The 27,078-nt window shown below is 44.6% G+C and overlaps 1 protein-coding gene and 1 long non-coding RNA gene across 2 annotated transcripts in view; one reads left to right on the top strand and one right to left on the bottom strand.

Moving 5' to 3' along the window:
- Positions 1-22,882, bottom strand: part of LOC110260311 — a 51,293-nt gene extending 28,411 nt beyond the window's left edge. Inside the window, exons 1-2 of the long non-coding RNA XR_002343382.1 lie at positions 22,548-22,882; positions 22,310-22,406 (exon numbers count right to left, since the gene is read on the bottom strand). This is a non-coding gene — a long non-coding RNA (uncharacterized LOC110260311). The remainder of the gene's footprint in view (positions 1-22,309; positions 22,407-22,547) is intronic.
- DUSP23 (dual specificity phosphatase 23) lies at positions 22,559-24,579 on the top strand. Its single transcript, XM_021089591.1, has 2 exons — positions 22,559-23,607; positions 24,141-24,579. Exons 1-2 carry the CDS (start codon positions 23,341-23,343, stop codon positions 24,324-24,326), a joined length of 453 nt encoding a protein of 150 aa, XP_020945250.1. The 5' UTR covers positions 22,559-23,340; the 3' UTR covers positions 24,327-24,579.

Genomic DNA, 27,078 nt, shown 5'->3' with positions numbered 1-27,078 from the left:
TAAACACATTTCCACCTACTCAAAAGGAGAGATTGTGGAACAGGAAGAATGTTCAGGGAAAGCAGTAGAAATTGCTGTAAGATCCAGAAAACTGGGCAACAATCCCAGCTGTGTCACCAGTTATCTGTGTCAGTCTTTGCAAGACATTGAACTTCTCTGGACCTCAACGTCTGCATCTGAAAAATGAGGAATTTGAAGTGCATCATAATTTTGGCCACCTCCAGACTTGGGGGCGGAGTCTCTGCCATTAACTGATTACCTTCCCAGGCAGAGAGAAGGCTGGCAAAAGTTGCCCCTGTCTGGGGACAGCATAACCTCAGATGCTCAGAGGTTTGCCCAACATACCGCTGCATCCGTCCTCTCACTTATGGGTCCCAACCTTGCCTCTCACATGGACACAGACAGACTTAGATTCCTAAGACCAGATATCAACCTTTCCACTGATAACTCATGCACCCTGAGATTTAGGATAACTAAGTTATCTAGGCTTCAGTTTTCTCCCTGCAAAAGTAGACAATAACAGTCACCTCACTGAGTTTTTACAAGGATGAGATGAGATACTGTATATGAAATGATTGATTGGCTATATAGTTCTGAGCAAAGTTAACACAGCATCTATGATTATTGGTGTATTAACACTTTTGGAAGAGGCTTTGTAGGGAAGCACCCCAAGAAGTTGGATTTTGAGTCAGGACACTTGTAGGTCATTCACCCAGCCTGCTGTACTTTGGGGGTTTTGTATCCTCAGAAGAATCCAACAGAAGAGCATTGAATTTTGCTGTAAGCAGATATTGACTTGGGTTTTTTCTTAAACAAGAAAAGAGGTTTGTTTTAACTTTCACTTACAGGCAAGTGGCAGGATTTTGTTTTAATGGTCCGGAAAAGTTTTCACACCATTAGCAGTTTCCTACTTACATAACCTGGGGTTTTCCTATTTCAAAAAACAGTTGCGGGATTTCCTGTTGTAGTTCAGTGGTAACAAACCCGATGAGTATCCATGAGGATACAGGTTCCATCCCTGGCCTTGCTCAGTGGGTTAAGGACCCGGTGTTGCCATAAGCTGTGGTGTAGGTCGCAGATGGGGCTTGGATCCCGCGTTGCTGTGGCTGTGGCATAGGCCAGCAGCTCAGTTCCAATTCGACCCCTAGCCAGGGAACTTCCATATGCTAAAGAGCAAAAAAAAAAAAAAAAAAAAAAAAAAAGAGAGAGAGAGAAAGAAAGAAAGAAGAAAAGAAAAGACAAAAAGAGGCAACTGGGGAATTTCAGGAAAGGCACCTATTAACCTATTACCAATTGTAACAAATCAACCAAGCTCTGGAAAGAACTACAGATCTGTCCCCACAGAGGTCCACCCTTTGGCTTTGCTGGGCTTACTGTCCATGGAATACCAGGCTCCTGTGATCACAGGAGGCTGCAGGAAATTTAAGGCAGTCTAAGAAGATGCTGAGCATGCTGATGGATTTCTTGCAAGCGTCCTGAAATGCCCCCGACTGCAGGGCTGCGCAATGCTGTAGAATCTCTTCCAGTACTTTCTCTTCGATACTGAAGTCTAAAAGCTATTTGCTGCTAAAAGGTTTTAAGCAGCTACCTCAGAACACAGTCTCAGTGTTGAGTTTTCTAAGCAGTCAGCTCGGTGGAAACTTTAATCACAGTGGTCTCTCTCCCTGAGTCAATCCCATCCACATGAGCAGATCGCATGCCTCTGGACAGAGTAAGCAAGTACTCATACAGTATAACTTGAGATGTGTCACAGCTGCCTTCTAAAAATACCTTCCCCACCAAATGCCACAGTGCCTAGAATTCCCAGCATTGACCTCACTGCTGCTAGCCTGCTCCTTCCTCCACCCCACCCTCTCTTCCAGTGTCTACACATGGGAATCACATCCATCCTTCCAGGCCCAGCTCTGTACCACTCTTTTTTTTTTTTTTTTCTCTTTTTTAGGGCCGCACCTGCAGCATATGGTGGTCCCCAGGCTAAGGGTCTGATGAGAGCTGTAGCTGCTGGCCTATGCCACAACCACAGCTACACCAGATCCAAGCTGCGTCTGTGACCTACACCACAGCTCATGGCATTGCTGGATCCTTAACCCACTGAGCAAGGCCAGGGATTGAACCTGCATCCTCATGGATGCTAGTCAGATTCGTTTCCACTGAGCCATGATGGGAACTCCTGTATCACTCTTTTGTGAAGCCTTCCATGATCCTCCACTGGGAAGTGATCTCTCATTCTCTGAACACTTCCAACGTGTAATCTGTTTGTCTTTTACGATGTACAGCTGACCCTGGAACAACATGGGTTTGAACTGCATGGGTCCACTTGTACATGGAATTTTTTCAGTAGTGAATACTACAGTACTACATGATCCATGGTCAATTAATCCATGAATGTGGAACCATGGACAGAAGAAACCATGTATATGGAGGGCTGACTATAAATTATAAGTGAATTTGTAATGTGCCGAGGGTCAGTACTCCTAATCCCCAGTTGTTCAAGAGTCAAGTGTGTATTACTTTATGTTTAAACACATGTACTGTCCCCACCAGGCATAATCTTGAGAGTCTGTCCCTTGGCAAGGTCTTATCTTTGTACCGCCATCCCATCCCTAGAATAGAGAACCAACATCTGACCAATGGGTGCCATATGGGTGAATGGATGGTAGGATGCAGTCACCTGGGCTGAGATTTTACTACTCACTAGCTCTATAGTCCTCAGCAGTTTCTTTACTTCTCAGAGCCTTATTTTCTTCCTATAAAATAAGGCCATTTGGGAGTAATACCATTCCAGGGCTCTCCCAGCCATCATTACCAACCTACTGGACAGTCTTGTAGCTCACATTGGTTCAGCAAAGGCCCAACATGACTTGCACTCCTTTTTCAAAGTGGTTTGGAAAAAAAAAAAAAAAGTGGTTTGATAATGTATGTACTGCACTGGGTTTAAAATAAAAAAATAAATAAATAAATAAAATAAAGATAACAGGAATAGTCAGATGAGGCCAAAGGAAAGTATAGTCCTATTTAGTTACAAAAGTGGGGCATGAATTCAGCCTTGAGCTTCCTGGCAACCAAAGCAAAAAGGTATTAAAGTACAAGATTTTAGCTGCTCAAGAAAGTACAGTGCTTCCTAATATTAATATCCATGAGAACTAATGTAGTAGACTTTGTCCGCAAAAGAACCCAGCAATGACTGTACCAGGAAGGAGAACTGTTTTTTCTTGTATTATTTCCTACAAGACTGTTCTTGTTATCTGTTATCTGTTATCTGTTGCTGCTCAACAACCTCAAAATAGTGACTTAAAATCATAGAGATCATTTATTATTATTATCTTACTGGGGACTCACTGGAGTCAGATAAGCAATTCTCTAAGCTGGAGGCTAAAACAGCTGGTCCTCTTAGATATCTGTAGGTGGTCTCTATAGGTGACTTCCCGGAGGGTAGTGTGAGAACAGCCAGAATCCTTACATGGAAACTCAGGCTGAGAGGAAGAGAGCCAGTCAGGCTGTATCGCCTTTCATGAACTAGCCTCAAAAGTCACAGGGCATCAATTCTTCCACATTCTACTTGCCAGACGCAAGTCACTAAGGCCAGCCTGCATTCGAGGGAAGGGTAATTCATCTCCATGTGTTGATGCAAGGATGTCCAAGAATACAAAAACATGTTTAAAAACTACCATAAATGACACAATAGAAATTTGCAATTCTATTTGAAATTTGAATTTTAAGTGCTATTCTTTTGAAACCCAAACAAGGGATAAAAAACCTGACTTAACCCAGGGATAAAAATCTAGAGTATCTAGAATTGCACCGCCCAATATGGTAGCCACTGGTATAAGTATCTATTTAGATTGAAATTAAATCAAATTTTTAAATGCCAGTCTTCAGCCTTAACAGCCACATTTCAAATGCTTAATAACCACACATGGCTCATGACTATTATATTGTACAGCACAACTGTAGGACATTTCCATCATTGCAGAAAGTTCCATTGCACAGTGTTGATCTAGAATAATGAAAGAACTCTATATTCTTTAGCTGTCCATCAGAATTTCTCATCCGACTAATTAAGCCCTTGGTAGGCATGGGGCAGCAGAAATGTCCAAATGTTAACATTTGACAAGCATATGAGCTGCATGAAATCTGCATTGCTAATGAAGGAGAGTCCCAGACACCTTAACCATCACCCGGGCAAGAGAGAGCTGCACTTCCTTTAAAGTAAATGAAGGCTTCTAACTAAGACCCAAATAGCTGGCCACCCACGTGGGAGTTTTCAGTGGGGGACCTACTGGCAAGACTAAAAGTTTCAAGACCATTTCTAAAAACCATTTCCTAAAAAGAGTTCATGGAAAGAAAGCTAAAAGTCAAAGCTACAAAGTTCCTTCCCTCTCTTTCATTCAACCACAATTTACTAAGCAGGCATGGATGCTATACTTGGTACATAAAAACATTTTCAAAATAGATTTCACTAATCTCCTGGGCCCCAGAAACAAATGTCAATAATGCACCTGAGAAATATCTACATTTAAGTAGTATAATTTTCTAGTGAAACCACCAGAGGAAAATGGTTGCAATATGTACCCTTAAGCAGCCGAAAAAGTTGGCTGGCTATATATAATCATTAGATATAAGGCAATTAGATTGAAAATACTATCTGCCAAAAATGATGATTTGGGATTTAGAAAAGTTGAATTCAAGCCACTCTGTTTTCCAGTAAGATAGAGGAGCCATTTCTGGTTAGTGACAACAAAATTATATCACCAGCATAGTGAAGATATTTTTTTTATACTTTTCATAATAGGGGTATATGCAACTAGATCATGCACAAATTGTTTCAAATCATTAAGAAACAAATTAAAAAGAAGGGTCGGAGGCAGCAGAGGCAGAACACAGTCCCATTTTTTTACAGGGTGAAATTATTATCTGACCTGTTAGGAGACCATTCTCATGAATGTTCACTGTGGTGGAAAGCTCAAGTTGAACATAAATATTACTGACCAGATCTTGCACCCCAGCTGTGTCGAATGTCTTCTGTTTAGCCATCTCCAGGCTTGCTCCATACTTCTCCCCACTGCTCTGTGCCCCCAGGAGGCTGAACTGTATGGGCTGTAGCAACAAGCTCTCTTCCCCTCGAACTCCTGAAGGTGTTGAGCCCATGGGAGGCACTTGCAGGAGATGAGAGGATGAGAAGATAGAAAGGTAGGGCTATCTGTTCCCTCAGTTCCCTCCCTGCCTGGCCACCATGGATTGGCTTCATTTCCTAAACAAAAGCTATAGCTTATGTCAGCAGCCCTCTTCAGAGAGCTGTACTCCTGGAATTCCAGCAAACCCTTACTTCCTTTGATCATTCAGGCTTGTGAGCTGCAATGCTCCCCAGGTACTAGATCAAACCTTGTAGGTTTTCCTCAACCTTGCTCATACTTTTGTACACAGTTCAGTCCCTTTCTTAACTTCTCTTTAGTTATTCAGTTTGTCTGTGCCATCCCTTTCCTTACAAACCCTGACTGATAACATTGCTCAATAAGATTTTATGCACAAAGACCCAACACAAGATCAATTACATTTATAAGCAATCTTTTTTTTTTTTTTTTTAGGCTAGGAGTCGAATCAGAGCACAGCTGCCGGCCACAGCCACAGCCACAGCCACAGCAATGCTAGATCTGAACTGCATCTGTGACCTACACCACAGCTCACAGCAATGCTGGATCCTTAACCTGAGCAGGGCCAGGGATCGAACCCGAATCCTCATGGATACTAGTTGAGTTTGTTTACACTGAGCCACAATTGGAACTCCCATAAACAATCTTAAAGCTATTCCTGACAGATTCTTTCAACACATAATAGCATGGTTCATGATGGGATATTTTACCTAAGTCCAACCTGTTCCTCATAGAAAATATGAGTCAGAAAAAAAATCTAGAACAATAATTTATGAAAGACAAAACCAGCACTATTGTGGCTCTATGATTTGATAGAGGAATATGGTCCTTATTAACAAGCAGGGGAAGGAAGGCTTCCCTCAGATAAAATTAATGAGAGTAAACAAATTAGTTCCCAATTAGAGCAGAACTTGAGCAATTCTGGTGGTGAGAAGTAATCAAAGTACAACATGAGGAAGTAAAACCAGAATCTAATCGGTGAAGAGACATTCCCCCAAAGATTAGTGGAATTGTTCTTGAGTTAAAGGCCTTAAGGCTGCCCTCCCCACCACCACCATGGTGCAGTGAATGAACAAAATCCTGCTTGCAAATCTTTCCAAGTCAAATCATTTACAAAGTGGGGAAAAACAATATGTCCATTGTAGGGTAGTTGTCAGGATTAAATAGAGAAATATGTATTAAATACCTAGCACAGTATCTGATGCATTAAATTTACTCAACATAAAGAAATCAAAAATAAAACCAACAAAAGGAAATTGAAGACTTATAACTCAAGACCAACCTGGAAATCACAAGTGGATCAAGAAAAAAAAATGTGAAGAAATAGGTTATTGATAACATACCCACCCTCCCCTGAGTCTCCTGTAAACATTTTGAGGACCTTTGTAATGGATGAATCCCCTTCTCAAAGGGGATTAGAGGAATAGTCACTTAAAGAATATTCTCATTCTCTGCCCTGGAAGAGCTTCTGCTTTTTTCTTCTCCTATCATTTTATCTTTTGAGATTAGTTCATCTTTTTTTCCCCCAATGCACCAAGAGTAACCATTTCTTGCTACCACAAACCATCCTGGAGGCCAATAGAGCTCAAATGGGTACTAGACTGAAATAGGCAACTCATTGGTAACAGGTGCCCTTCCAATTGGCCAAGAGTTCCTCTGGTACCTTGTTTTAGAAAATGTCCTAAATGTAGTGCCCAACTGCATCCTTATCTTCATTGTTTGAGACCACATCATCTGAGGGATGAAACCTCACCTTTGCCTGCATTCACAACATTCTCGACTCAGAAGATCATCATTTTCTCACAAAAACAGTGCCTTCCTTTGTATATCTTAGGTTATATCAGAGACATGCTACTGACTCTACTTCTGGATGAAATTCATATTTCAGGAGCCATTTATAAGACAAGGAAGTACTTCTGAAGGACCCTAAGAAAATGGGACTAAGGACAGATTATTTGGACAAATGAGAAAGGAAGACTATTCCAAAGACTGAGCCAGTGCATGACATGTTGCAAAAATCAATGAAAGCACATGTGAAAGAATCCTGAAGACAAATCGGTTCAGAAATTCTCCCCTATCCCTGGAGTTGGATTATAGATCCCTAAACCTGCAATCATGGGCCCAATTTCCCCAGTTTTCCCAATCCTGGAGTTGCTGTTCCATGATCCCCAAGGTCAAGGTCCCAGGGGATTCCACAATAAAATGCTTCATGGTGAACAGGGAAAACTCAAGTAGAAAGAAATCAACATACTGTGAACACCTACCATGTGCCAGGCATGGCATAGCATTTTTTTTTCCATCTTAGGGCATATGGAAGTTCCCAGGCTAGGCTAGGGGTTGAATCAGAGCCACAGCTACCAGCCTACTCCACAGCCATAGCAATGTGGGATCCAAGCCACAGTTGTGACCTATGCCCCAGCTTATGGCAACACCAGATCCTTAACCCACTGAGCAAGGCTGGGAATGAAACCTACATCTTCATGGATACTAGGTGGGTTCTTAACTCCCTGAGCCACAATAGGAACTCCAACATAGCATTTTTTATACATATCATCTCAGATAATCCTAACAGTAATCTCATAAAATAGACAGGATAATCCTTATTTCATAGGTACAGAAACAAAGACTCTGAGAGGTTAGGTAACTTGCCCAAAATTAAGTTTTACAACTACAATCGCACCAGACTGCACTGTTTCAGAGCCTATGCTCATTCCATTCTGTCACGCATTTATCAAGGACTTCATCCATTTTTCAGCATCTTTATATACAGCTGTAAAACTGTATAACACATAATCTTCAATCCATCATCAGTTCTTCATATTATACAAAAGCTGTCAAGAGAGAGCATTGGTGACTTTTAGAAATCCATGTAACCCAAAGAAAAGCATACTCCTATTCTACAATTTACTAGATATAACCGAATGCTTAGTAACAGACACCTGCATCAGTCATCTACTGCTGCATAAAAACCATCCCAAAGTTAATGGCTTAAAACAACAATTTATTATATCTCATGATTTTGTGAGTTTTTGGGCCATTCTCCATTGGTCTTGCCAGAACCCACTCATAAAACCACATTTAGCTGATAGGTTAGCTGGGCACAGTGTTAAACTGGGACAGTTTGCAGTGACAGAGCCTCTCCCTCCATGTGCTCTTTTGTTAGACTTCTTTATAGCAATGCTGATCTCAGGGTAGCTTCCAAGAGGACAAGGCTCAGTGTGAAAGAAAGCACTTTTCAAACTTTTACTTGTATTATATGTGCTGATGTCCCATTGACCAAAGCAAGCATAGAGTCATTGTGGGGCTACTCAGAGGCATGAATATCACAAGGCATAAATTATTGAGAGTTATTTCCATAATGAGGTACCATAGTCTTTTCACCCTGCCCCACATACCTCTTATTTGAAAAATGCACCATCCCTCCCCAAACCACCAAGATCTTATCCAATCATGGCATCAAACTACAAGTCCAAAATCTCCTGATCTGACTCAGGCCCAGATGTGGTTGAAGCTCCTTAGGTACAGTTCCTCGTGCAGCTTCTCAGGTGTGGGTTCTCATCATTCAGAGACTGATAGGCTAAAAAAAAGCAAACAACTTATCTGCTCCACAATACCCAGCACACAATTGTGAGAATGGAACACTCAGCAGGCACTGCCCTTTATAAGGGGGAGGAACAAGAAGCCACAGAGCACTCACTGGTCCATAGCGATTCTGAAATCCAGCCAAGCAATGCTTCAGAGCCTCCTGCTCTTAGCATGGGAAATGATTCTTTGATAGAGTTTGGGTCTATTCCCTGGTCATGGTTAGCTTGCCCTCTGAAATGGTCTTCCTTTTCCATAAGAAATAGCCTTTGTTTGCAGCTGAGTAACTTTCTCAGCTTGCTTCCTGCACTCTTAGTCTAAACTGGTCCAATTTCCCTCTAAACTTTGTGGGCTTTTCACATACAAGGTTTTATAGTCCATTTCATGAGACAAAAAGCTACACTAATAATTATTTTAAAGACAGACGTCTACTTTGGTCAGCAGGTCAAGGTGCTATGGAAAAAAAAATGCCGTTAAGAGTCTTAGAAACCCTTTTGTCTAGCTTAGACAGTCTGGTAGATATCATTTAAAATCTTTCTGTGGTCTTCACAAAGCCTTAAAGCCACACTCTTGATTTGATCTGTATCCTGAGGTCATTTCTTACTTTGAGATTTTTTTTTTTAAACAGCTGAAGGGACAGGAAAGGTGAAAGGGCTTTATCTTCCAGCTTAGCATATCGTGGGCCTTCCATATATACCTTAAATTCTGCTTACAAATGGAGTTCTTTCTTTAGTTCAATTCTCTCTTCTCATGTCCTATTATATATAACTATTAAAAAGTTAATTGACCCCCTCAGCATTCTAAATGGAAATCTTGAGCAAAACCCTCAACTTCATTAAGTACATTTCTCATCTTCCAAGTTACTTTTAGTGACAGTGATGCCAGTTATGTCATTACTACGTACTACGGGTTGCCCTTTATCAGCCTCTAGCAGCAGTTTCCTCTTAGGTCTTCCAGAATCCACCAGCAATCTCCTTGCAGTCTCTATAGCTTCTGCCAGCCACTCACTCCCAAAGCCAATGCTACATGGTTTAGGTTTTTATTACAGCAATGTGCCGCTTCTGGGTATCAATTTTTTATATCAGTTTTCCATATTTGAAGCAAACTATTCCAAAAGTTAGTGATTATCAATGATTCCATGTGTTAGCTGGGTCATTCTCCTACAAGTCATGTCTTGGGTCACTGATGCAGCTACATTCAGCCGGAAGCAGAGATGGGGGAGAAGGTTGCCCTTGGTTACTGGACTCAACTGGCCTGTCCTACCACACAGCATTTAATTCTGGACTTGTTCATTGCATGGTGGTCTCAGGGTTCCAGGAGGACAAGCCTCAATATGCAAGTGCTTATCACACCTGTGCCTCCATCATATTTGTTGATGACCATTGGCCAAAGCAAGTCACGTGGCCAAGTCCAAAGTCAATGTGATGTGTGATTCATTAGCGCTGTCAATGTAACACTCTCCCACAGCACTAAAATGTAAATTTTATGCTTTTCTCTGTATCTTCATTCGATATATTGGGGTATAGTCCAATATATTTTGTTTACCTAGGCATACCTGGAATATATTTGTTTAACTGAATTGAAGAGGCACAGAGTTTTATACACATAAGGACCAGAAAAGCTAAGACTACTATAGCCTTGGAGATACCAAATACTATAAAACAAAGCTCACAAGTAAAAAAACAAACAAACAAAAACCTTCCTTCCCACCACTTTTCCACATTCTTGTGAATAAAATATATTTCTGGCCAAAGATGGTTTTTAGAATATCACAAATTTTAAATAAATAACTCTAACTCATTAATCTTGTTTCTGTTATGGTCATGAGCAATCCTAGAAATAAATTCTAGATGAATTTGAAGGTTTTCTGATCTTAAATAACTGTTTGAACATCAGAATAATCATATAATGTATATTGCTTGGTATTTGCACAAGAGAAAAGGAATTGAATAGAATTATTGGCATTTCAAACTCAGTATTTGAATTTTGCTAAGATCAGACATGAGGCTTGATTTGTCTTTCTCATCTGGGGATATAGGTATATTTAGTTTTTCACTAAAATAAAGAGAATCAGGAACATGTTTTAACAGCCTCAAAGGTTCTCTTCCCATCAATCATTTTCTCCAGAAGAGGTTGGGGTTTTTCATCAATAGTAGTGGGTAATGACGAACACATTTTGAAACTGTCTCTTGATTAATGATTTCTTGCCTTCAAGGATTGATAGCCCATAAAACTCTGTGCTAAAAGACACATTCTTCCCTTGCTGCCAATTGTGATTCTAAGAATCCAGATATATTTGCACGATTTTTCCCCAATGAAGCAGAATATCCCATCAAAGTGTGACAAGGGGATTCACTGAGACTTTTATTTGCATGTGGTAGTTCTCTGTTCTATTCTGTTTTGTTTGCTTGCTTGCTTATTATACTATTAACTTTCTGCCTAAGTTTCAAGTCCTAGCACTGCAAATGATGTTCCTATCCCAATCCAGGGGACCACAGGAGGAATTCTTGAACCTATTCTCTGGGACCAGATGGGGTCACTAATGCACTCCAAGCTGAGGGCAGAGAGGAAAGCATATTCCAGTTACTGTCTAATTGCAAACACCAACTACCAATTAATCCTGATAAATATGTAGAGCCTACTGTGGTGATGATGATAACAAGAGCCAGAGTTTATTGATCTCTCACTGTGCCAAGCATTGTTCAAAGCACTTTACACAGATTAACGTATTTGAGCCTTACAGCCTTATGAGGTAGGTGTTATGATGATCTCCACTTTATAGAGGAGGGCACTGAGGTTTAAAGTGGTCTATGCAGGGTTATATAACTTTAAATGGCATAGTCAGGATTTGAACCCACCACCAGCTCTATTGCTTCAAAGACACTGGTCTCATACAGAACTGAAAATTCCTTCCTGCATCTATGACCTTGGAACTGTTCCTTCAGCAGCAAGTCACTGACATTTATACACTTACAATGTTAGCTGACCTATCTTTCTGATGATTCGCACAAATTGTTATCAGAAAGACAATTATAGAAGCCTCTGGCCAATCATATAAGGCCAGGGAATCTCAGCCTAGGTTCCTTTCTCTTTGACTGTCTGGGTATCTACACTCTCCTGGAATTTGAATGGCACTGGTACCCAGACCACTATCTCTGAAGATAGCACATGACCTCCAATCCCCCAGAGCTGGAACTCTCATGAGCCACCAATGCCATGTCCTGCCGCAACACACAGTCTATCAGAATGTGTTTCCTGAAGACCGATCATATGCCAGGCCCTGTCGTAGGCGCAGAATACAGACCATACTGGGAGCTTTCTGCCCCCTCAGCCCTGACTTCCAATTTGAGAAACATGATTAATTTGGGGGAATTACCAACCTGGATGTAACTAGAGGGGATGTGTTTGAAAGATTCTAACTAAACCACCTTTCTGGTCTCTTCCAAGCCCCACCCCCATCCTCTTGATTCCTCTCTAAGGCAAGCATTTATTAGTTTGATTTCAACACACACACGTCTACCTGTAATTACTATATAATGTCTGTTTACTTTTTTAAATGAAAATGAATTTAAATTAATCTTGTTTTGTGAATTTCAAGGCACCCCCTGAGATAAATGAAGACACTCCAGGGTGTCATCAAACCAGAGCTGGGAATCCTAGCTCTAAAAAGTAGAGAAGCAAGCTCATTAAACCTTCAAGAAGCCAGAGGGGAGAAATGTATATAGATATAAAGATAGAGAGCTCACAGTAAAGAGAGAGTTTTATATCTATATTATTCACTTATACACACGCACACACACACACACACACACACACAAATACATATGAAAGGTGGTGCACCAAAATGTGGTTATCTTTAGGTGAATTGTCTGTAATTGATGTAAACTTAGCATTAATGCCCCTCATTATTATTATTATTTTTTTTTTACTATATTGGGTTTGCCTATCCCAAACCAGAATTCTTCATTTTTAAATTTTTTTTCTTTTATAATGATTTTTATTTTTTCCATTATAGGTGGTTTACAGTGTTCTGTCAATTTTCTACTGCACTGCAAGTTAACCCAGTCACACATACATGCATACATTCTTTTTTTTTCTCACATTATCATGCTCCATCACAAGTGACCAGACAGGAGTTCCTGTCGTGGCACAGCAGAAATGAATCCTACTAGGAACCATGAGGTCAATCCCTGGCCTCCCTCAGTGGGCTAAGGATCCGGTGTTGCTGTGAGCTGTGATGTAGGTCGTAGATGAGGCTCAGATCTGGCATTGCGGTGGCTATGGTGTAGGCCAGCAGTTGTAGCTTCGATTAGACCCCTAGCCTGGGAACCTCTGTATGCCGTGGGTGCAGCCCTAAAAGGACAAGAGACAAAAAAAAAAAAAAAAAAAAAAGTGACCAGACATAGTTCCCAGTGCTATACAGTATGATCCCATTGCTTATCCACTCCAAAGGCAATAGTTTGCATCTAATGCCCCTCATTAGAAAGACCACTGCAATCACAAAGGAGTGGCCAGGAACACTCTTCCCAAAACAGAGAAGAGGCCACTCTTTCCCAGGGATGGGCAAATGCATAAGCAGATGACAGGTTCTGAACAGCATCCAGACGACTCTCTTGAGATTCCCCACATTAGTGCTACAGACTGAGATAATTGGAGAGAATTTTCCAGAAGTTCTTGAGCTTTAGAGTGGAATGGCTTCCAGGCAAGATCTCTGAGAGCCTCTCACTTAGATGCCACAGGTTAAAATCACCTGAGACCTCTGCTACCACAGCCCACCTAACAGGTGTATAAACCTCTAACTTCTTGTGTCACTTTTCTTCATACTTGGAAAACACAAGAGTTCTTCCCTTTGAACACTAACTAATGTAAATAGATAATAGGTAATCGTTTTTTTTCCTGTGTGTGTATAGATATATATGTATATAAATGCTTTTATAATAAAAATGGTATTTGTATAATAAAGCAGTAAGTACCTTAAAATGTTTTCAATATATGATGTAATAAGTGTTTTCACAGAGATGCTACAGAAGCTCAGAAGAAGGATACAAAACATGAATTGTACGAGTTCCCTGGTGGCCTAGTGGGTTGAGGATCTGGCCTTGTTACTGCTGTGCTTTGGGTCACTGCTGTGGCGTGGGTTCCACCCCTGGCCCAGGAATTTCTAAATGCTGCAACCACGCCCAAAGGAAAACCACAACCACCACCACCATGAATTTAAGGGCACAGGGAAGGCTTCCTAGAGAGAGTGGTGTGCTCCAAACTGAACTTGAAGCAAGATCAGGAGTTGCTACAAGGTAAAGCTAAGAATGGGACAGGGAAAGGGAACAGCACGTGCAAAGGCACATGAGAGGGTTCTGTCCTCTATCCCGTCGTGTGATGGGGACACACATTGTTGCAAAGGAATGAGGTGGGACGAGGCTGAAGAGAGAAGCAAGACGCCTCATTCTGGAGGGCTTTTTATGCCAGTCTAGAGCTCTCAGGACTTTTTTTTCTTAAAGGCAATAAGGAATTACTAATGAGCCAGGGAATAAGGTCTGTGTGCTATGGACGTCACCGTAGCTACAGAGAGTGCAGAGATGTGTAGAGGCCGGTGTAGTGGAGGCCAGTCCAAAGGGCCACGGAGGGGATTCCAGAAGGATGGGATGTGGGTGAGAAGAAGTTCTGCTGGGAGCTTGAGAGGATGTGACAGGAGGTGGTCCATAGCTCCTTCCCCTTTTCCCCACACTGGAGGGAGGCTGGTGCACCTAAATGAAAGGATGATAAATCAGGCAATTTCAGCCATGCCTGGAATGTACTTTAAAGGTGAAGAAAGTGGAAAGTGATGTTTCAAGAATTCCTCCAGAAAGGAAATCTGGGAGCCAAAGCCCTTCCTTGGAACAAAAACAGGAAAGTGACAATGTGCATCTAAGTATATTTTTCTTGGATACCTTCCTAACCTGTAGATAAAGCAACAGATTGTTCCAACCAGGGACTGTGAGGTATTTGTAATTAACTGGGGCTTTTAAAAAACCAGCCTAGTGAGGCCTCTTTGAAGCCTCTCCCTGTGCTAATTGGCTCCTCTGCCCACAGCCCTGGTCAGCGAAAGCATCTTAGCTCAAGAGAGGAGACGACTGGAGATATCGAGGACCACGTCTTGAGACCAGGCAGTGTTCTAGGTGCTACCGATGACTGTCAGGCAGAAGGGAAAGCAGAGCTGCCAGGCAAACTGGCCTTACAACAGGGCTTCTCAGGCACAGGTGTGGGGATCCCATAGGTCTGGGGTGGGCCCTGAGAGTCTGCATTTCTCACAAGCTCCCAAGTGGTTCACACTTTGAGAAGCACTAGTTTAAAAGCGGTCAGAGGATGAGCCTGGAGGTTCGGGAGGTACCTAGAGAGTGGCAATTCCTGCACTCCATTGATTCGCTGCATTTGTTGCATCTCTCCTGAAAAATGGACCCACGTGATCTAGAGTTTTAAAGACTGGAAGGCTCAGGAGTTCCTGTCGTGGCTCAGTGGGTTAAGAACCCAACTTGTATCCGAGGATTCAGGTTTGATCCCTGGCCTCACTCAGTGGATTAAGGATCCAACGTTGGTCACAAGCTGCAATGTAGGTCACAGATGTGGCTCAGATCCTACATTGCTGTGGCTGTGACATAGGCTGCAGCTGCAGCTCCAATTCAGACCCTAGCCTGGGAACTTCTAGAGATTTAAAAGAAAAAAGAAAACGAAAACTGGAAGACTTACAGGGGAAAGAGACAAGAATTAAGACCACATTTGAGAAACCTCAAAGATCTAGTATTGCAACCAGCAAATTAAAAATAAGAAAATTAAGTAAGGCAGCTGTATTAGTTTTTTTTTTATTGCTGCATAATCAATTGCCAAAAACTTGGTATCCAAAAAAAAAAAAAAAACCTATTTATGATCCCACAGGTCTGTAGTCAGAAGTCCAGTTGCAGCTTAGCTGGATCCTCTGCTCATTGTCTCATCAGGCTGAAATTAAGATGCCAGCCAGGCTACAACTCTCATCTGAGGCCCTGGGCCCTCCCCCCAGCTTATTCATTTGGTAGAATTCACTTCCTTGCAGCTATAGGACTGAAGCCCCTGCTTTCTCAGCAGCTGTCAACTGGAAATCGCTCTCAGCTCCTAGGGGCCACAATGCTGAGCGGCCCCCTTCTGCCATATAAGGTAACCTCTGTGGGGAGGGGGGGGTATCTGTGATCCAAGGATATAGGTCATTTGGGGCCATCTTAGAATTCCACCAACCACAGCATCCTGTAACAGCACTTCACATCAGAGATAATTCAACATAAATTGTAATTTCTCCATTCCTTCTCACTGGGCTCTAAATCATCCTAGGATGGCAGTAGCTTCCATTTATGAGCACCCATTATGTGCCAGCCCTTTGCTAGGTACTTTACATAGTCCTAGCTTATTTAACCCTATCAATAATCCTCAGTAATCAATAGCATCATAGACATCTGAAATAGTCTGAGAAATCTTAGGTAACTTGGTTCAGGTCCCATGGTTTAGTGATCCAGTGACATTCGATAGTGTGGATTCAGTCCTAGTCTGGACCAACTGGAGTGATGCAACGAGGTAAGTTTGCTCACCTAGAAATAGAGGTAAAACCAGAAGACCCCTGAAGTTCTTTCCAGCTTTCCCATTTATGCTGTGAAAACTGCAATGCAAAGATTTTCAGTAATTTCTTCCTTTCAGATCCAAAGCAAAGCAAAAGGTTGGAGCAGCAGGAATGGCAGAAATGAGAGTTCACCCAAATTGTTCTCATCACCAAGGTGTCTCTTACCTGAGTGCTCCCTCTCCCCTGATTCTGCTCTCCCTTCCCTATGCTCAATAGCTTTGCAAAAACCAAAGCCTGCCTCCCAACACCATCTCCAAGTCCCCTGATCAGAGCTTCTGGTATAAGGGCACCACCCCCTAACGCCTCAACATAAAATCTCAATGTGCTCCTGGAATGTTCTAGAGGAAAAATATAATATTAAGTGTCATGAAGATGAGAGAAGGTCCGAAGTTCAAGAAATCAACTAGTAAATTGTGAGATATCAGTCATGATATGTTATATAATAGTATACAAATCACAAATACAAAAGAAAAGAGAGAGAGAGAAACAAGGAAAAGCGATCAGTGCCATCTTGTGGAAAGACTATATTAAATGTCCAAGGTAATCTGGCCACACCCTCAGTTGCGTCAAAGCCTCCACACTCAAAACTGATATGCATCCAACAGACAGCAGGATGACATCACTATTTGTAGGCAATGGTGCTGATTGGTAGAGGGTCCATTCTGATCACTTGCTCCCTATGCCATGGCCAGTTATTAAATAATCTGTATATCATCCCTAAACATATGAATACTACATAAAAGCTCTGATGCAAACTATTGCATTTGGAATGGAGAGGCAATGAGATCCTGCTGTCTAGCGCAGGGAACTATGTCTAATCACTTGTCATGGAACATGATGGAGGAAATGTGAAAACAAGAATGTATATAAATGTATAACTGGGTCACTTTGCTGTACAGCAGAAATTGACAGAACACTATAAATCAACTATAATAAAAAATGGAAAAAAAAAAAGGAGTTCCTGTCGTGGTTCAGTGGTTAACGAATCTGAGTAGGAACAATGAGGTTGTGGGTTCGATCCCTGGCCTTGCTCAGTGGGTTAAGGATCCGGCGTTGCTGTGAGCTGTGGTGTAGGTTGCAGACTTGGCTCGGATCCTGCATTGCTGTGGCTCTGGTGTAGGCCAGTGGCTATAGCTCCGATTAGACCCCTAGCCTGGGAACCTCTATATGCCGCCAGAGCGGCCCAAGAAAAGGCAAAAAGACAAACAACAACAACAACAAAAAAAAACTCCACATTTCCAATACCTTACACAAACAAAACCCATAACCAAACTATTCTACTTGGTTCCTCTGCATGGCATGGGTTTCCAAGTGCAGACCCATCCCCACATATACACACACACACTTAGACCGCAATTGTTTAGAGTATAACCTTTCTTTGAAACACAAACTCAATTTTTAGGCCACACCCATGGCACATGGAAGTCCCCAGGCCAGGGGTCAAATGACAGCTGCAGCTGCTGGCCTACACCACAGACCCAGCAATGCCAGATCTGAGCTGTGTCTGCAACCTATACCACAGCTCACAGCAATGCTGGATCTTTAACCCACTGAGCGAGCCCAGGGATCAAACCCATGTCCTCATGTATACTAATTGGGTTCATTACTGCTGGGCCACAACAGGAACTCCCAAACTTGATTTTATTTCTTAAGTTTATTTGAAATTACTTCTCTTCCTTCCTTCTGAATATTCCCATCTGTATCGGGTTCCTATTGCTGCATAAAAAATTACCCCAAAATTCGATGGCTTAAAATAATATTTATTATCTCACAGTTTCTGTGGGTAAGGAATTCAAGAGAGGCTTCTGGGTGACTCTGGCTCAAGGAATCCATGAGGTTACTGTCAAGATGTCGGTCATTTAAAATCTTGAGGGAGCCAGAAGATCCACTTTCAAAATAGCTGGTTTCCCTACACGATGACTGTATAAGCCTCAGTTCTTCCCCACACGGATCTCTCCTAAGACTCCTTGAGTGTCCTCACAACATGGTGGCTGGCTTCTCCCATGAAAGAGCGAGTCAAAACCCATAATGTCTTTTATGACTTAAGAAGTCATCCTCATTTTCACAATATCCTACTGATGACCAAGACCAGCCCCATCTGTGTGGAAAAGGATCACACAAGACAGGAGATGGTTCACTGGGGGCATCTCCAAGGCTGGGTACCACACCATCCCTCCTTAAATCCAATTTCCAGATCTCTGGGTCCCGGGTATGAGATGTGTTAAGACAAAAGACAATCAGAACACTTAAGACACGGAGAGCCCTGACTGCAGTCCAAGTCAGGAACCCAAACCCAAGCAATCCTCTGCCTGGTGGGACCCAGGGACCTACTTCGAAGAAGGAATTCTCTGACTCCAGCTTCACCTCTCACTGCCACTGACATCGAGCCCCCAGGGACCTGGGGTCTCAACATGAAAGAGAGCTAGGTCAAAACTTTCTTATCTGCTGGAGAAGGGGGAGCTAGCATGCCCTCATACCGTTCTGTTGAACTTTGAAAAAAAGCCACTTCCAGTATTTCACAAGGGACAGAGAAGAAAATGGAAGGAACCCGTCTTCACTTTCTAGTGGTTCCAATCCAGGGTTATCTTTCCCCTACTGACATTTTTGTGCTTATTATTTTTACCGCACAGGGAACTTTCAATATATATTATCTGATTGTCTTTGATGAGTAATTTAGTACTTTATCATATGTTAGGAGAACAATTACTTGTGAGTCTAAATCCCCCCAAGTATGTTGTAAATTCCCCGAAGTCAGGGAAATGAAGCTTATTAGTCAGCCCAACATCAGTGTCAACAGATTGTTTTCCAGAAAAGCGTCCCCCTCAACACACTCACATACACACCCGATCGACCACACACACACACAAAAACCGGAGCAGAGCTCTGCAAACAGCAAGACGTATTTATCCCCTTTTACAAAACAGTAATTAGACTTTGCCAGGATTGTACTGACACATTCTTTCTCTCCTTAAAAGCACAGACATGTAAAACATAACACCTTAAGGAGTTCCTGTTGTGGCTCAGCGGTTAACGAACCCAACTAGTATCCAAGAGGCCTCGGGTTCAATCCCTGGCCTCACTCAGTGGGTTAGGAATCCAGCGTCACCATGAGCTGTGGTGTAGGTCACAGATGTGGCTCGGATCTGGTGTTGCTGTGGCTGTGGTGTATGCCAGTGGCAACAGCTCCGATTCAACCCCTAGCCTGGGAACCTCCACATGCCGCAGGTGTGGCCCTAAAAAGACCAAAGTAAGAAAGAAAGAAAAGCACACCTCAAGAAGGTGCTACACAGCACTCAAACAGTCCTCAAACTCATGCAATTAAAAAGACAAACACCCCAGCAGGAAGAAAGGTTCCCTCTTGACCCACCAACAAGCTGTCCACCACCTGCAGCCAATGAAGAACCATCACAGCTCTCCTCACTCCCTCCTTTCCTCCGTAGAAGCAAGCCCCTCTCCTCCGTTCTCCAGATTTGCCTATGGTGTGCCAGTTTGCTTGTTGTGAATTGCAATTCTCTACTATTCCTGAATAAACTCATTTTGCAGGTGAAAAAAAAAAAAAAACACAAACACACACTGTCACATAGTCCTGGAGCCTGGCCTGCACCCCCAGAAATGTACCTTAACCCTCTTGCCTATGCATTCGACTTATTTATTTTTCATTTATTTGACTTTTTCCTTTTCTTTTTAGGGCTGTCCCTGCAGCACATGGAAGTTCCCAGGCTATGGGTCGAATAGGAGCTGCAGTTGCCGGCCTATACCATAGCAGATCCAAGCGACATCTGTGACTTATGCTGCAACTCATGGCAACGACAGATCCTTAACCAACTGAGCGAGGGCAGGGATCAAACCTGCATCCTCATGGACACTACTTTGGGTTCTTAATCCACTGAGCCACAATAGGAACTCCTATTTAACATTTTTTTTTGGTCGCACCCATGGCATGTGGAAGTTCCCAGGCCAGGGATCAAACCTGTACCATAGCAGTGATCTAAGCCACTGCAATGACAACACCAGATCCTTAACCTGCTGCACCACAAGGGAACTCCTATTTAACATTTTTGAGTGCCATGTATCAGGCTTTGTATAAGACATGTGAAATTCAAAGATGAAACGATGCCATCCTGGCTCTGATACAAATAACCCCAATCCAATAAAATAACTGCTATCCTGGGAGTGCGTATTTATATAAGGTGCAATGGGAATACAGAAAGGCTAAATCTTCCTAAAGGTCAGGTAACATTTTACAGAAGAGAAAGGAAAGGAAGCTCAGTATTGCAGGGGGCTGGGAGCCACGAATGAAGAGGTGACACTGTTAAGTTGCAGGGGTCCTAGGCAGGAAGCCATCAGAAAGGAGTTTTTCTTTCTTTCTTTCTTTCTTTCTTTCTTTTTTTTTTTTTTTTTTTTTGGTCTTTTTAGGGCCAGATCCATGGCATATGGAGGTTCCCAGGCTAGGGGCTGAATCGGAGCTGTAGCCACTGGCCTTCACCACAGCCACAGCAACACCAGATCCAAGCTGCATCTACAACCTACACGCACAGCCCATGGCAACACTGAATCCTTAACCCACTGAGCAAGGCCAGGAATCAAACCAGCATCTTCAAGAATGCTGGTCAGATTCGTTTCCGCTGAGCCACGATGGAAACTCAGAGTTTTTCTTTCAATGTGAGGTTTCCTGGGCCCAAGACAGAAGCTCAATAGTATCCTTGTCAGTGAGACACAGACCAAGGCGGGGACCTGGGACCAAAACTGGAAGCCAGAGGCCAAGCAGCAGAGACAGGGGAGGAATTCCTACAAAAGAAGCCCAGGTGGGTGGATGGATGGACTTCGACCCCTGCAAAGGCTCACCGGGAAGCTCTGTCTCCTCCAGAAACATCTTCCCTCTGAGGATGGGCTGTGAGCTGGGTTTCAAGGAGGCCGGCAAAGGGCATAGAGTGGGTGGGGAGAGATGTGGAGGTTTTTCTCTGACAGTGGAGGGAGCCAAGAAAGGAGAGCCAGGCAAAGGAACTGAGAAAGGGTCACCCTGAAAGGAGCAAGGGCTGGGGTCTTGTCTCCAGGGGCCATGCAACCAGAAACCCCCGAGTGAGGGATTAAGAGAAGTTGCAGGGGGTTGGGGGTACAACTGGAGGCTGAAAGGCACAGTAGGAAGAGGGGAAAGGAATAACTTGGGATAGGCGAGAAAGAGTCACAGGGAGTTGTGTAGGAAATGGGAGTGCAGACAGGAAGGACTTAATCAGGGCTGTGATTGTCAGGAAGGGGAGGAAAGGGTTGATTTGACAGCTCCTGGAACGTGGGGAGAGTAGGTGCGGTAAAGCTTCAGAGTCGTCTGGGTAAAGGGTAAGTGCATTTTCCACAGGGTCAGAGCAGGCTTCAACCTTTGGGGGAAGAAAAATTCCTTTTCATTTTGCTGGAACCAAATGTGTGTCTCAGGGGGAGGTGGGGACAGAGGGAGGGAAGTCCATCTTCATGGCTAAGGAGCCGGGGCTTCGAATGACAGAGACCGTGGCTCAACCAGTCCAGCGGCTCACTAGCTATGTGTGCTTGGCCAAGGTAACCAACTTCTCTGAGCCTTAGATGACTCATGTGCAAAAGGGATACAAAAATACCTTCCCCTCTGAGGGTCTTCCAGAAAGTACCTGGCATAGGGCCTGGTACATAAGCAAATAAATTCACAAAAGTTAACTATTTTCATAATTATAATTAGTCTGCATCACTAGGAGCACATTGTTCAAATGAGGATATGAACCAGTCGGATCACAGCTAAGACATTGTGTTCACATCTAGTTCTCCACCTTTTATGAATGACAGATAAACTCAAGCTTCCCCAAGGAAGAGTGATTCAGAGCACCTGGAAATCAGGAGCTGTGAAGAGAAACTAAGAAATCCTGAAACCCGGCTAAGGGGTTTGAAGAGGGTTATGTAAAGAGGCAGTAATCTTCCATTTAACTTTAGAATACAATACCATTTTGATTCTGGAGCCAGGCTGCTCGGTTTCAAATCCGCCACTAGTCATCTCCTGGTCAAGTTCCTGGACTTCTCCAGAGCTTCAGTTTTCTCATCTGTAAGAGAGTTAATTTGCTTACCTACCTCAAAAGATTATTGACTAAATGAATAAGTTAATATATGTTAATTAAATAAGTCGTAATATATGTCAAATTAAATATGTAATTAAATAATATGTAAAGTACTTAGAATAATACCTGGCACACGGTAAATGCTCAGTTTATTGGTTCTCATGTTGTTATTATTATTTTAAATAATTACTATCCCGGGTAAGACTTCAGAGTACCAGATGGCTGCAACTCTCATTTTTAAAAACCAATTCCAGCAATGGAAAATGAGAACAGTTCCCTGTACAGATTCCCGCTTACTAGACGAGTTCATAAAATCACCAATAACGACTTGTCAGAGTCACTGAAGAGGAGGTTCCTCCCCCCAAAGCGGATGTAGATTTGCCATCTCATAAACCCTTGGGCATCCAATCTTGAAGACAGTAAGACAAGGACAGGCCCTTGGGCAGCAGGGAAGCTGGTCAGTGATGCAATAACGCCCTTCCACCGCCAGGGAGCAGCAGAGCCTGACCCCGGGCTCCTTACTCCACAGCAAACAATTCTGAATTCTCTCTAGGTTTTCCTGCTTGGCTGTTTGCATGGTCCACCAATCTCCAAGCGCACCGCAGCAGTAATCCCGCCCATTATTGATCATCCAGCCAATCAACTGGTGTCCTGCTTGGGGCCAGACCGGATCGCTCCTCTCAGTCTTCCGAGCTCAGCGTTCAGCGCCCTAGCCCCGCCCCTCAAGTGGCTCCACCAATCCCCCGCGGCGGAGCAGGGCGCACCCTAGGTCGAGTCCTGGAGACCACGTGGTCCCAGGAGGCGCCAGTGTTTGGTAGGCGGAGAGTTACCAGGCCCACGGACCGGAAGGGGGGGAGGGCGGAGCGGGACCGGCCGGCCTCGCCCCCTATGATCAGCTGTCTTGTGCCCTCTCCTAGCCATGGTCGTGCAGCCCCCCAACTTCTCGTGGGTGCTCCCCGGCCGGCTGGCGGGGCTGGCGCTGCCCCGGCTCCCCGCGCACTACCAGTTCCTGCTGGACCAGGGTGTACGGCACTTGGTGTCACTGACGGAACGCGGGCCTCCGCACCACGACAGCTGCCCCGGCCTCACCCTGCACCGACTGCGCATTCCAGACTTCTGCCCGCCAGGCCCAGAGCAGATTGACCGCTTCGTGCAGATCGTGGACGAGGCCAATGCCCGGGGAGAGGTCAGTGGGCGGGGTCAGCGCAGGGAGGGAGGGGCCTGGGAGGGGTCAGCGAGGACACGGGCAAAGCAGGGGAGGTCGCGGAAAGAGACTGGAGGAAGACCGGCTGACGGGGACAGAAAACAGGTGCAACCTAGACAAACGCGGAGGAGGGAGGGGTAAATGGAGAAAAGGAGATGAGTATAGAAAACGAAGAACCCCATAACGTGAGTTGACAGGCTTGGAAGAGACGGGGGTTGAAGTCAGGAGCTGGGTGAGCAGTCTCCAGAGTAAGGTTCTGCCCACATATAGTGGAGCTGCATTTTTTAAAAAGTTAAACAAGAAGCAGAAGAAATTCATTTTGATCATATAATTTAACCCAGTTAAGTCCGAAATATTATCATTTCAACGTGTAATCAATATAAAATAAATTCTTAACCAGATTTTTCATTCTTTGCTATCCCACATCTTTAAAACCTGGCTGTATTTTACAAGTGAGGGGCAGGAAAGTGGTGGGAGGACATCGGCCTCCACTTCCTCCAGCTCCCCCTTCACAGGCGGTGGGAGTGCACTGTGCCCTGGGCTTTGGCCGCACTGGCACCATGCTGGCCTGTTACCTGGTCAAGGAGCGGCGCCTGGCTGCAGGAGACGCCATCGCTGAGATCCGGCGCCTCCGACCCGGCTCCATCGAGACCTACGAGCAGGAGAAGGCAGTCTTCCAGTTCTACCAGCGAACTAAATAAGGGACCTCAGCTCCATTCTGCGGGGCCCCCATGGCCCTGACCTGTGCGTTAGATGGGGCCAGAGACATTCACGTGGACTAAAAGTGCTAATCCCTCCAGTGTCCAGCTGGGTCAAGAGACTAAAGTTGTTCTTCCTTCCCGGCAGGCAGGTCCTGGTAGGAGGGATGGCTGGAGCTGCATGGATGTTGGGGATTCCTCTGCTGCTGCCTTGAATAAATAAAGAACCAGCTCACATGGCATAGCACTTTACAAAGTGCTTCCACACAGCAACTTTTTTGAGCCTCACAATAGCCCTGTGGGACAGGAAAGGCAGAAGGGCCATCCCTGTTCTTTGGATGAGGTGACAAAGGCTCAGAATGGCCGACGGTCACACTTCTGGAAAGTGGGCCAGCACAAGAAGACACATTTTCAGTCTCTTAAGATGCTGAAACTCTTGTGCATCTGCTCTTTGATGATATTTGATGTTTCTTGGTTGGGAGGTAGGCAAATGCTGGTCAATGAAAAGGAAACAGATCTTGGCACTCTGGTCTCTGATGCTTGCAGGCCAGAAGGACCGCTCTGGACCCAGCCCCTCAGTCCAGGCCCACATACCCCACATGCACCATCCCTTTCACCCTCTAAGAGAAGGCCAGGAGGATGCATTGCTCACAGATAATCCCTATCTTCATCTTCCAGGGGCTGGGCGCCTCTCCCCAGCCGTGGGCTTCCAGGCTCACCTATGACCTCCAGCACAGTGTGCTGCCCCACAGCCACAAGCCACAGGCTGAGCGGTGCCAGGACCCAGCCTCTCTGGGAAGATACACAGGGGATAGTTGATGATTAAATGAAGACGTTCAGGGCTACGAATCTTGGCCATGTTTCTCAGATGTTAGCTTTGCCTCCCCATCTGATGCCATTCCACCATCACCATGACCACATCACACACACACATCTATCTCTCGGGGCTCTGAGAGACAAGACGAATGGGATAGACTAGCCAAATGGACTCTCTTTGCTATAACTGCTACCTGAATTCCTGTCCGTTTTTTTACGATGCAGGCCAGGCTGGATAAGGTCGGAATTCATCATGACATGTGACCTGAGTGCCTGAGTACCGGGCTGTCTCGCTCAGCCTGAGGTTCTCCAGCTAAGCGAGACATAAGTCACAGCCTCCTAGAGGAGGCGGTCACAAAACAGTCCAAGCACATTGTATAAGCCCTGTGACAGACATGCATTCCAGGTCCAGTGGAGACACGGAGGGAGGAGGCAAGGGTTGCCCTGGAGACCCCATCCTCTGTAGCCTAGGTCACCACAAGCCCCAGGCCACCCGCTCCTCACTGCATCTTCCTTCCAACTGCTGTCCAGCCAGCTCAACCCCCATGCACTCTTAACACGAAAGGAATCTTGCCAATCTAAGAGCGCGAGAAAGGTGGAAGGTACCCTCGCCACCGCCCACCCCCTTTTCTCTGTGTATCAAATCTGAGTAATCAGTTCTTCATTCTATTCCCTTGGTCCCCATCCAGCCTACCCCAGTGAGGACATCTCTTAAAGAGAAGAACCCACCATTCCAGGCATTCAGGCTAAAACAGAGGAATGAAAAATCACAGAAGAGAAGAGGTACTAAGGTCCTTGCCCTTCTCTCATCAGAGTCTCTGCCCTGCTCACCCACCTGCTCCTCCCCCAGCAGCATGGACCATTCTATTTCTTGAAGCAAATCAGAACATCTTCCAAAGGCGTATATGATTATGTTTGCATGTGTGTACAAGAAGGTGGTGGGGCAGGATCTTCCAGGATCTTTTCCCTTCCATTGCCAGGACTGGGGGAGAGAGGGATGAGGCATGAAGCTGCACGCCAGAGTTCACGTCTCTACTCTGATGCCGGCCTGCTGGGGTCACAGAACCAATCCTCACGCTTTCTGCCCCTCCATTCCTATCTCGCTCCATCCCTCCATGTCCTCTGCCCTTCCCTTCCTCCCAAGCCTCCTTCAAAGGAGAGAGAACATTTTTCTAACCCCATTAAAGCCCTGCGTGCTGCCTCCATCCCCATAATTTTGGTCTCTGCCTCAAGAGTTCCTCAGGGAAATAAACATATAATTATGTGCTTAAGGAAATCAGTTTTTAAATAAGAGTTGACTGGAAGTGAAAAACCCTGCCCTTATCCTTCCATCTACCTTGGGAGGTTAGCCTGAGGCTCCCTTTGGGCTCATTCCTACCCCCCGATTTTCTGCCTCCCCACCACCCCCTCTTCAGTATTTGGCCACCAATGAGGGATTGCAGACTAGCCCATTCTACCCCATGCTGGGGTGACAAGTGAGAGGAACAAGCCACCTCCACTGACAGGGAACCTCTGTGTCACATCAGACCCAGCTTGCTCAACCCCAGCGCTACTCTGTAAGGTGGTCAGCAGGATCCCTGACTTCTGTCCACTGGATGCCTCCCTCAATATGACAACTGAAAGGGTCTCCAGACGTTGCCCAGTGTCCCCTAGGAAGACAAAATCAGGCCCCGCTGAGGATTGCTGCATCAGACCAGCAGGCACCAGATGCAGCCACAGGCTCTCATTTCCTCTGGGAGTCGAAGTGGAACATGTTTGGGGATTTCTCCTGTGGGGCACTCTCCCGTGGGCAGAGAGGGCCCATCGCACACCATCAAACACTGTCACCTTTTCAAGCCTTGTCTGGCACCCGTCCCCGTTCCCTCCCTTCCCCAGGCTGGGCTTCCAAGAGGTGATAGACACCCTTAACTCTCTATACCCAGGAGGGCATTATTCTCAA

This window comes from Sus scrofa, chromosome 4, assembly GCF_000003025.6.
Source record: "Sus scrofa isolate TJ Tabasco breed Duroc chromosome 4, Sscrofa11.1, whole genome shotgun sequence".
NCBI lineage: Eukaryota > Metazoa > Chordata > Mammalia > Artiodactyla > Suidae > Sus > Sus scrofa.
This window is presented reverse-complemented; position numbering and strand designations above follow the sequence as displayed.

Bases quoted from the DNA above. Each gene is read 5' to 3' on its own strand.
- DUSP23 (XM_021089591.1), top strand. From the start codon at position 23,341: ATGGTCGTGCAGCCCCCCAACTTCTCGTGGGTGCTCCCCGGCCGGCTG. The intron at 23,608-24,140 runs GTCAGTGGGCGG...CCCCCTTCACAG, and splicing joins AGGCCAATGCCCGGGGAGAG to GCGGTGGGAGTGCACTGTGC.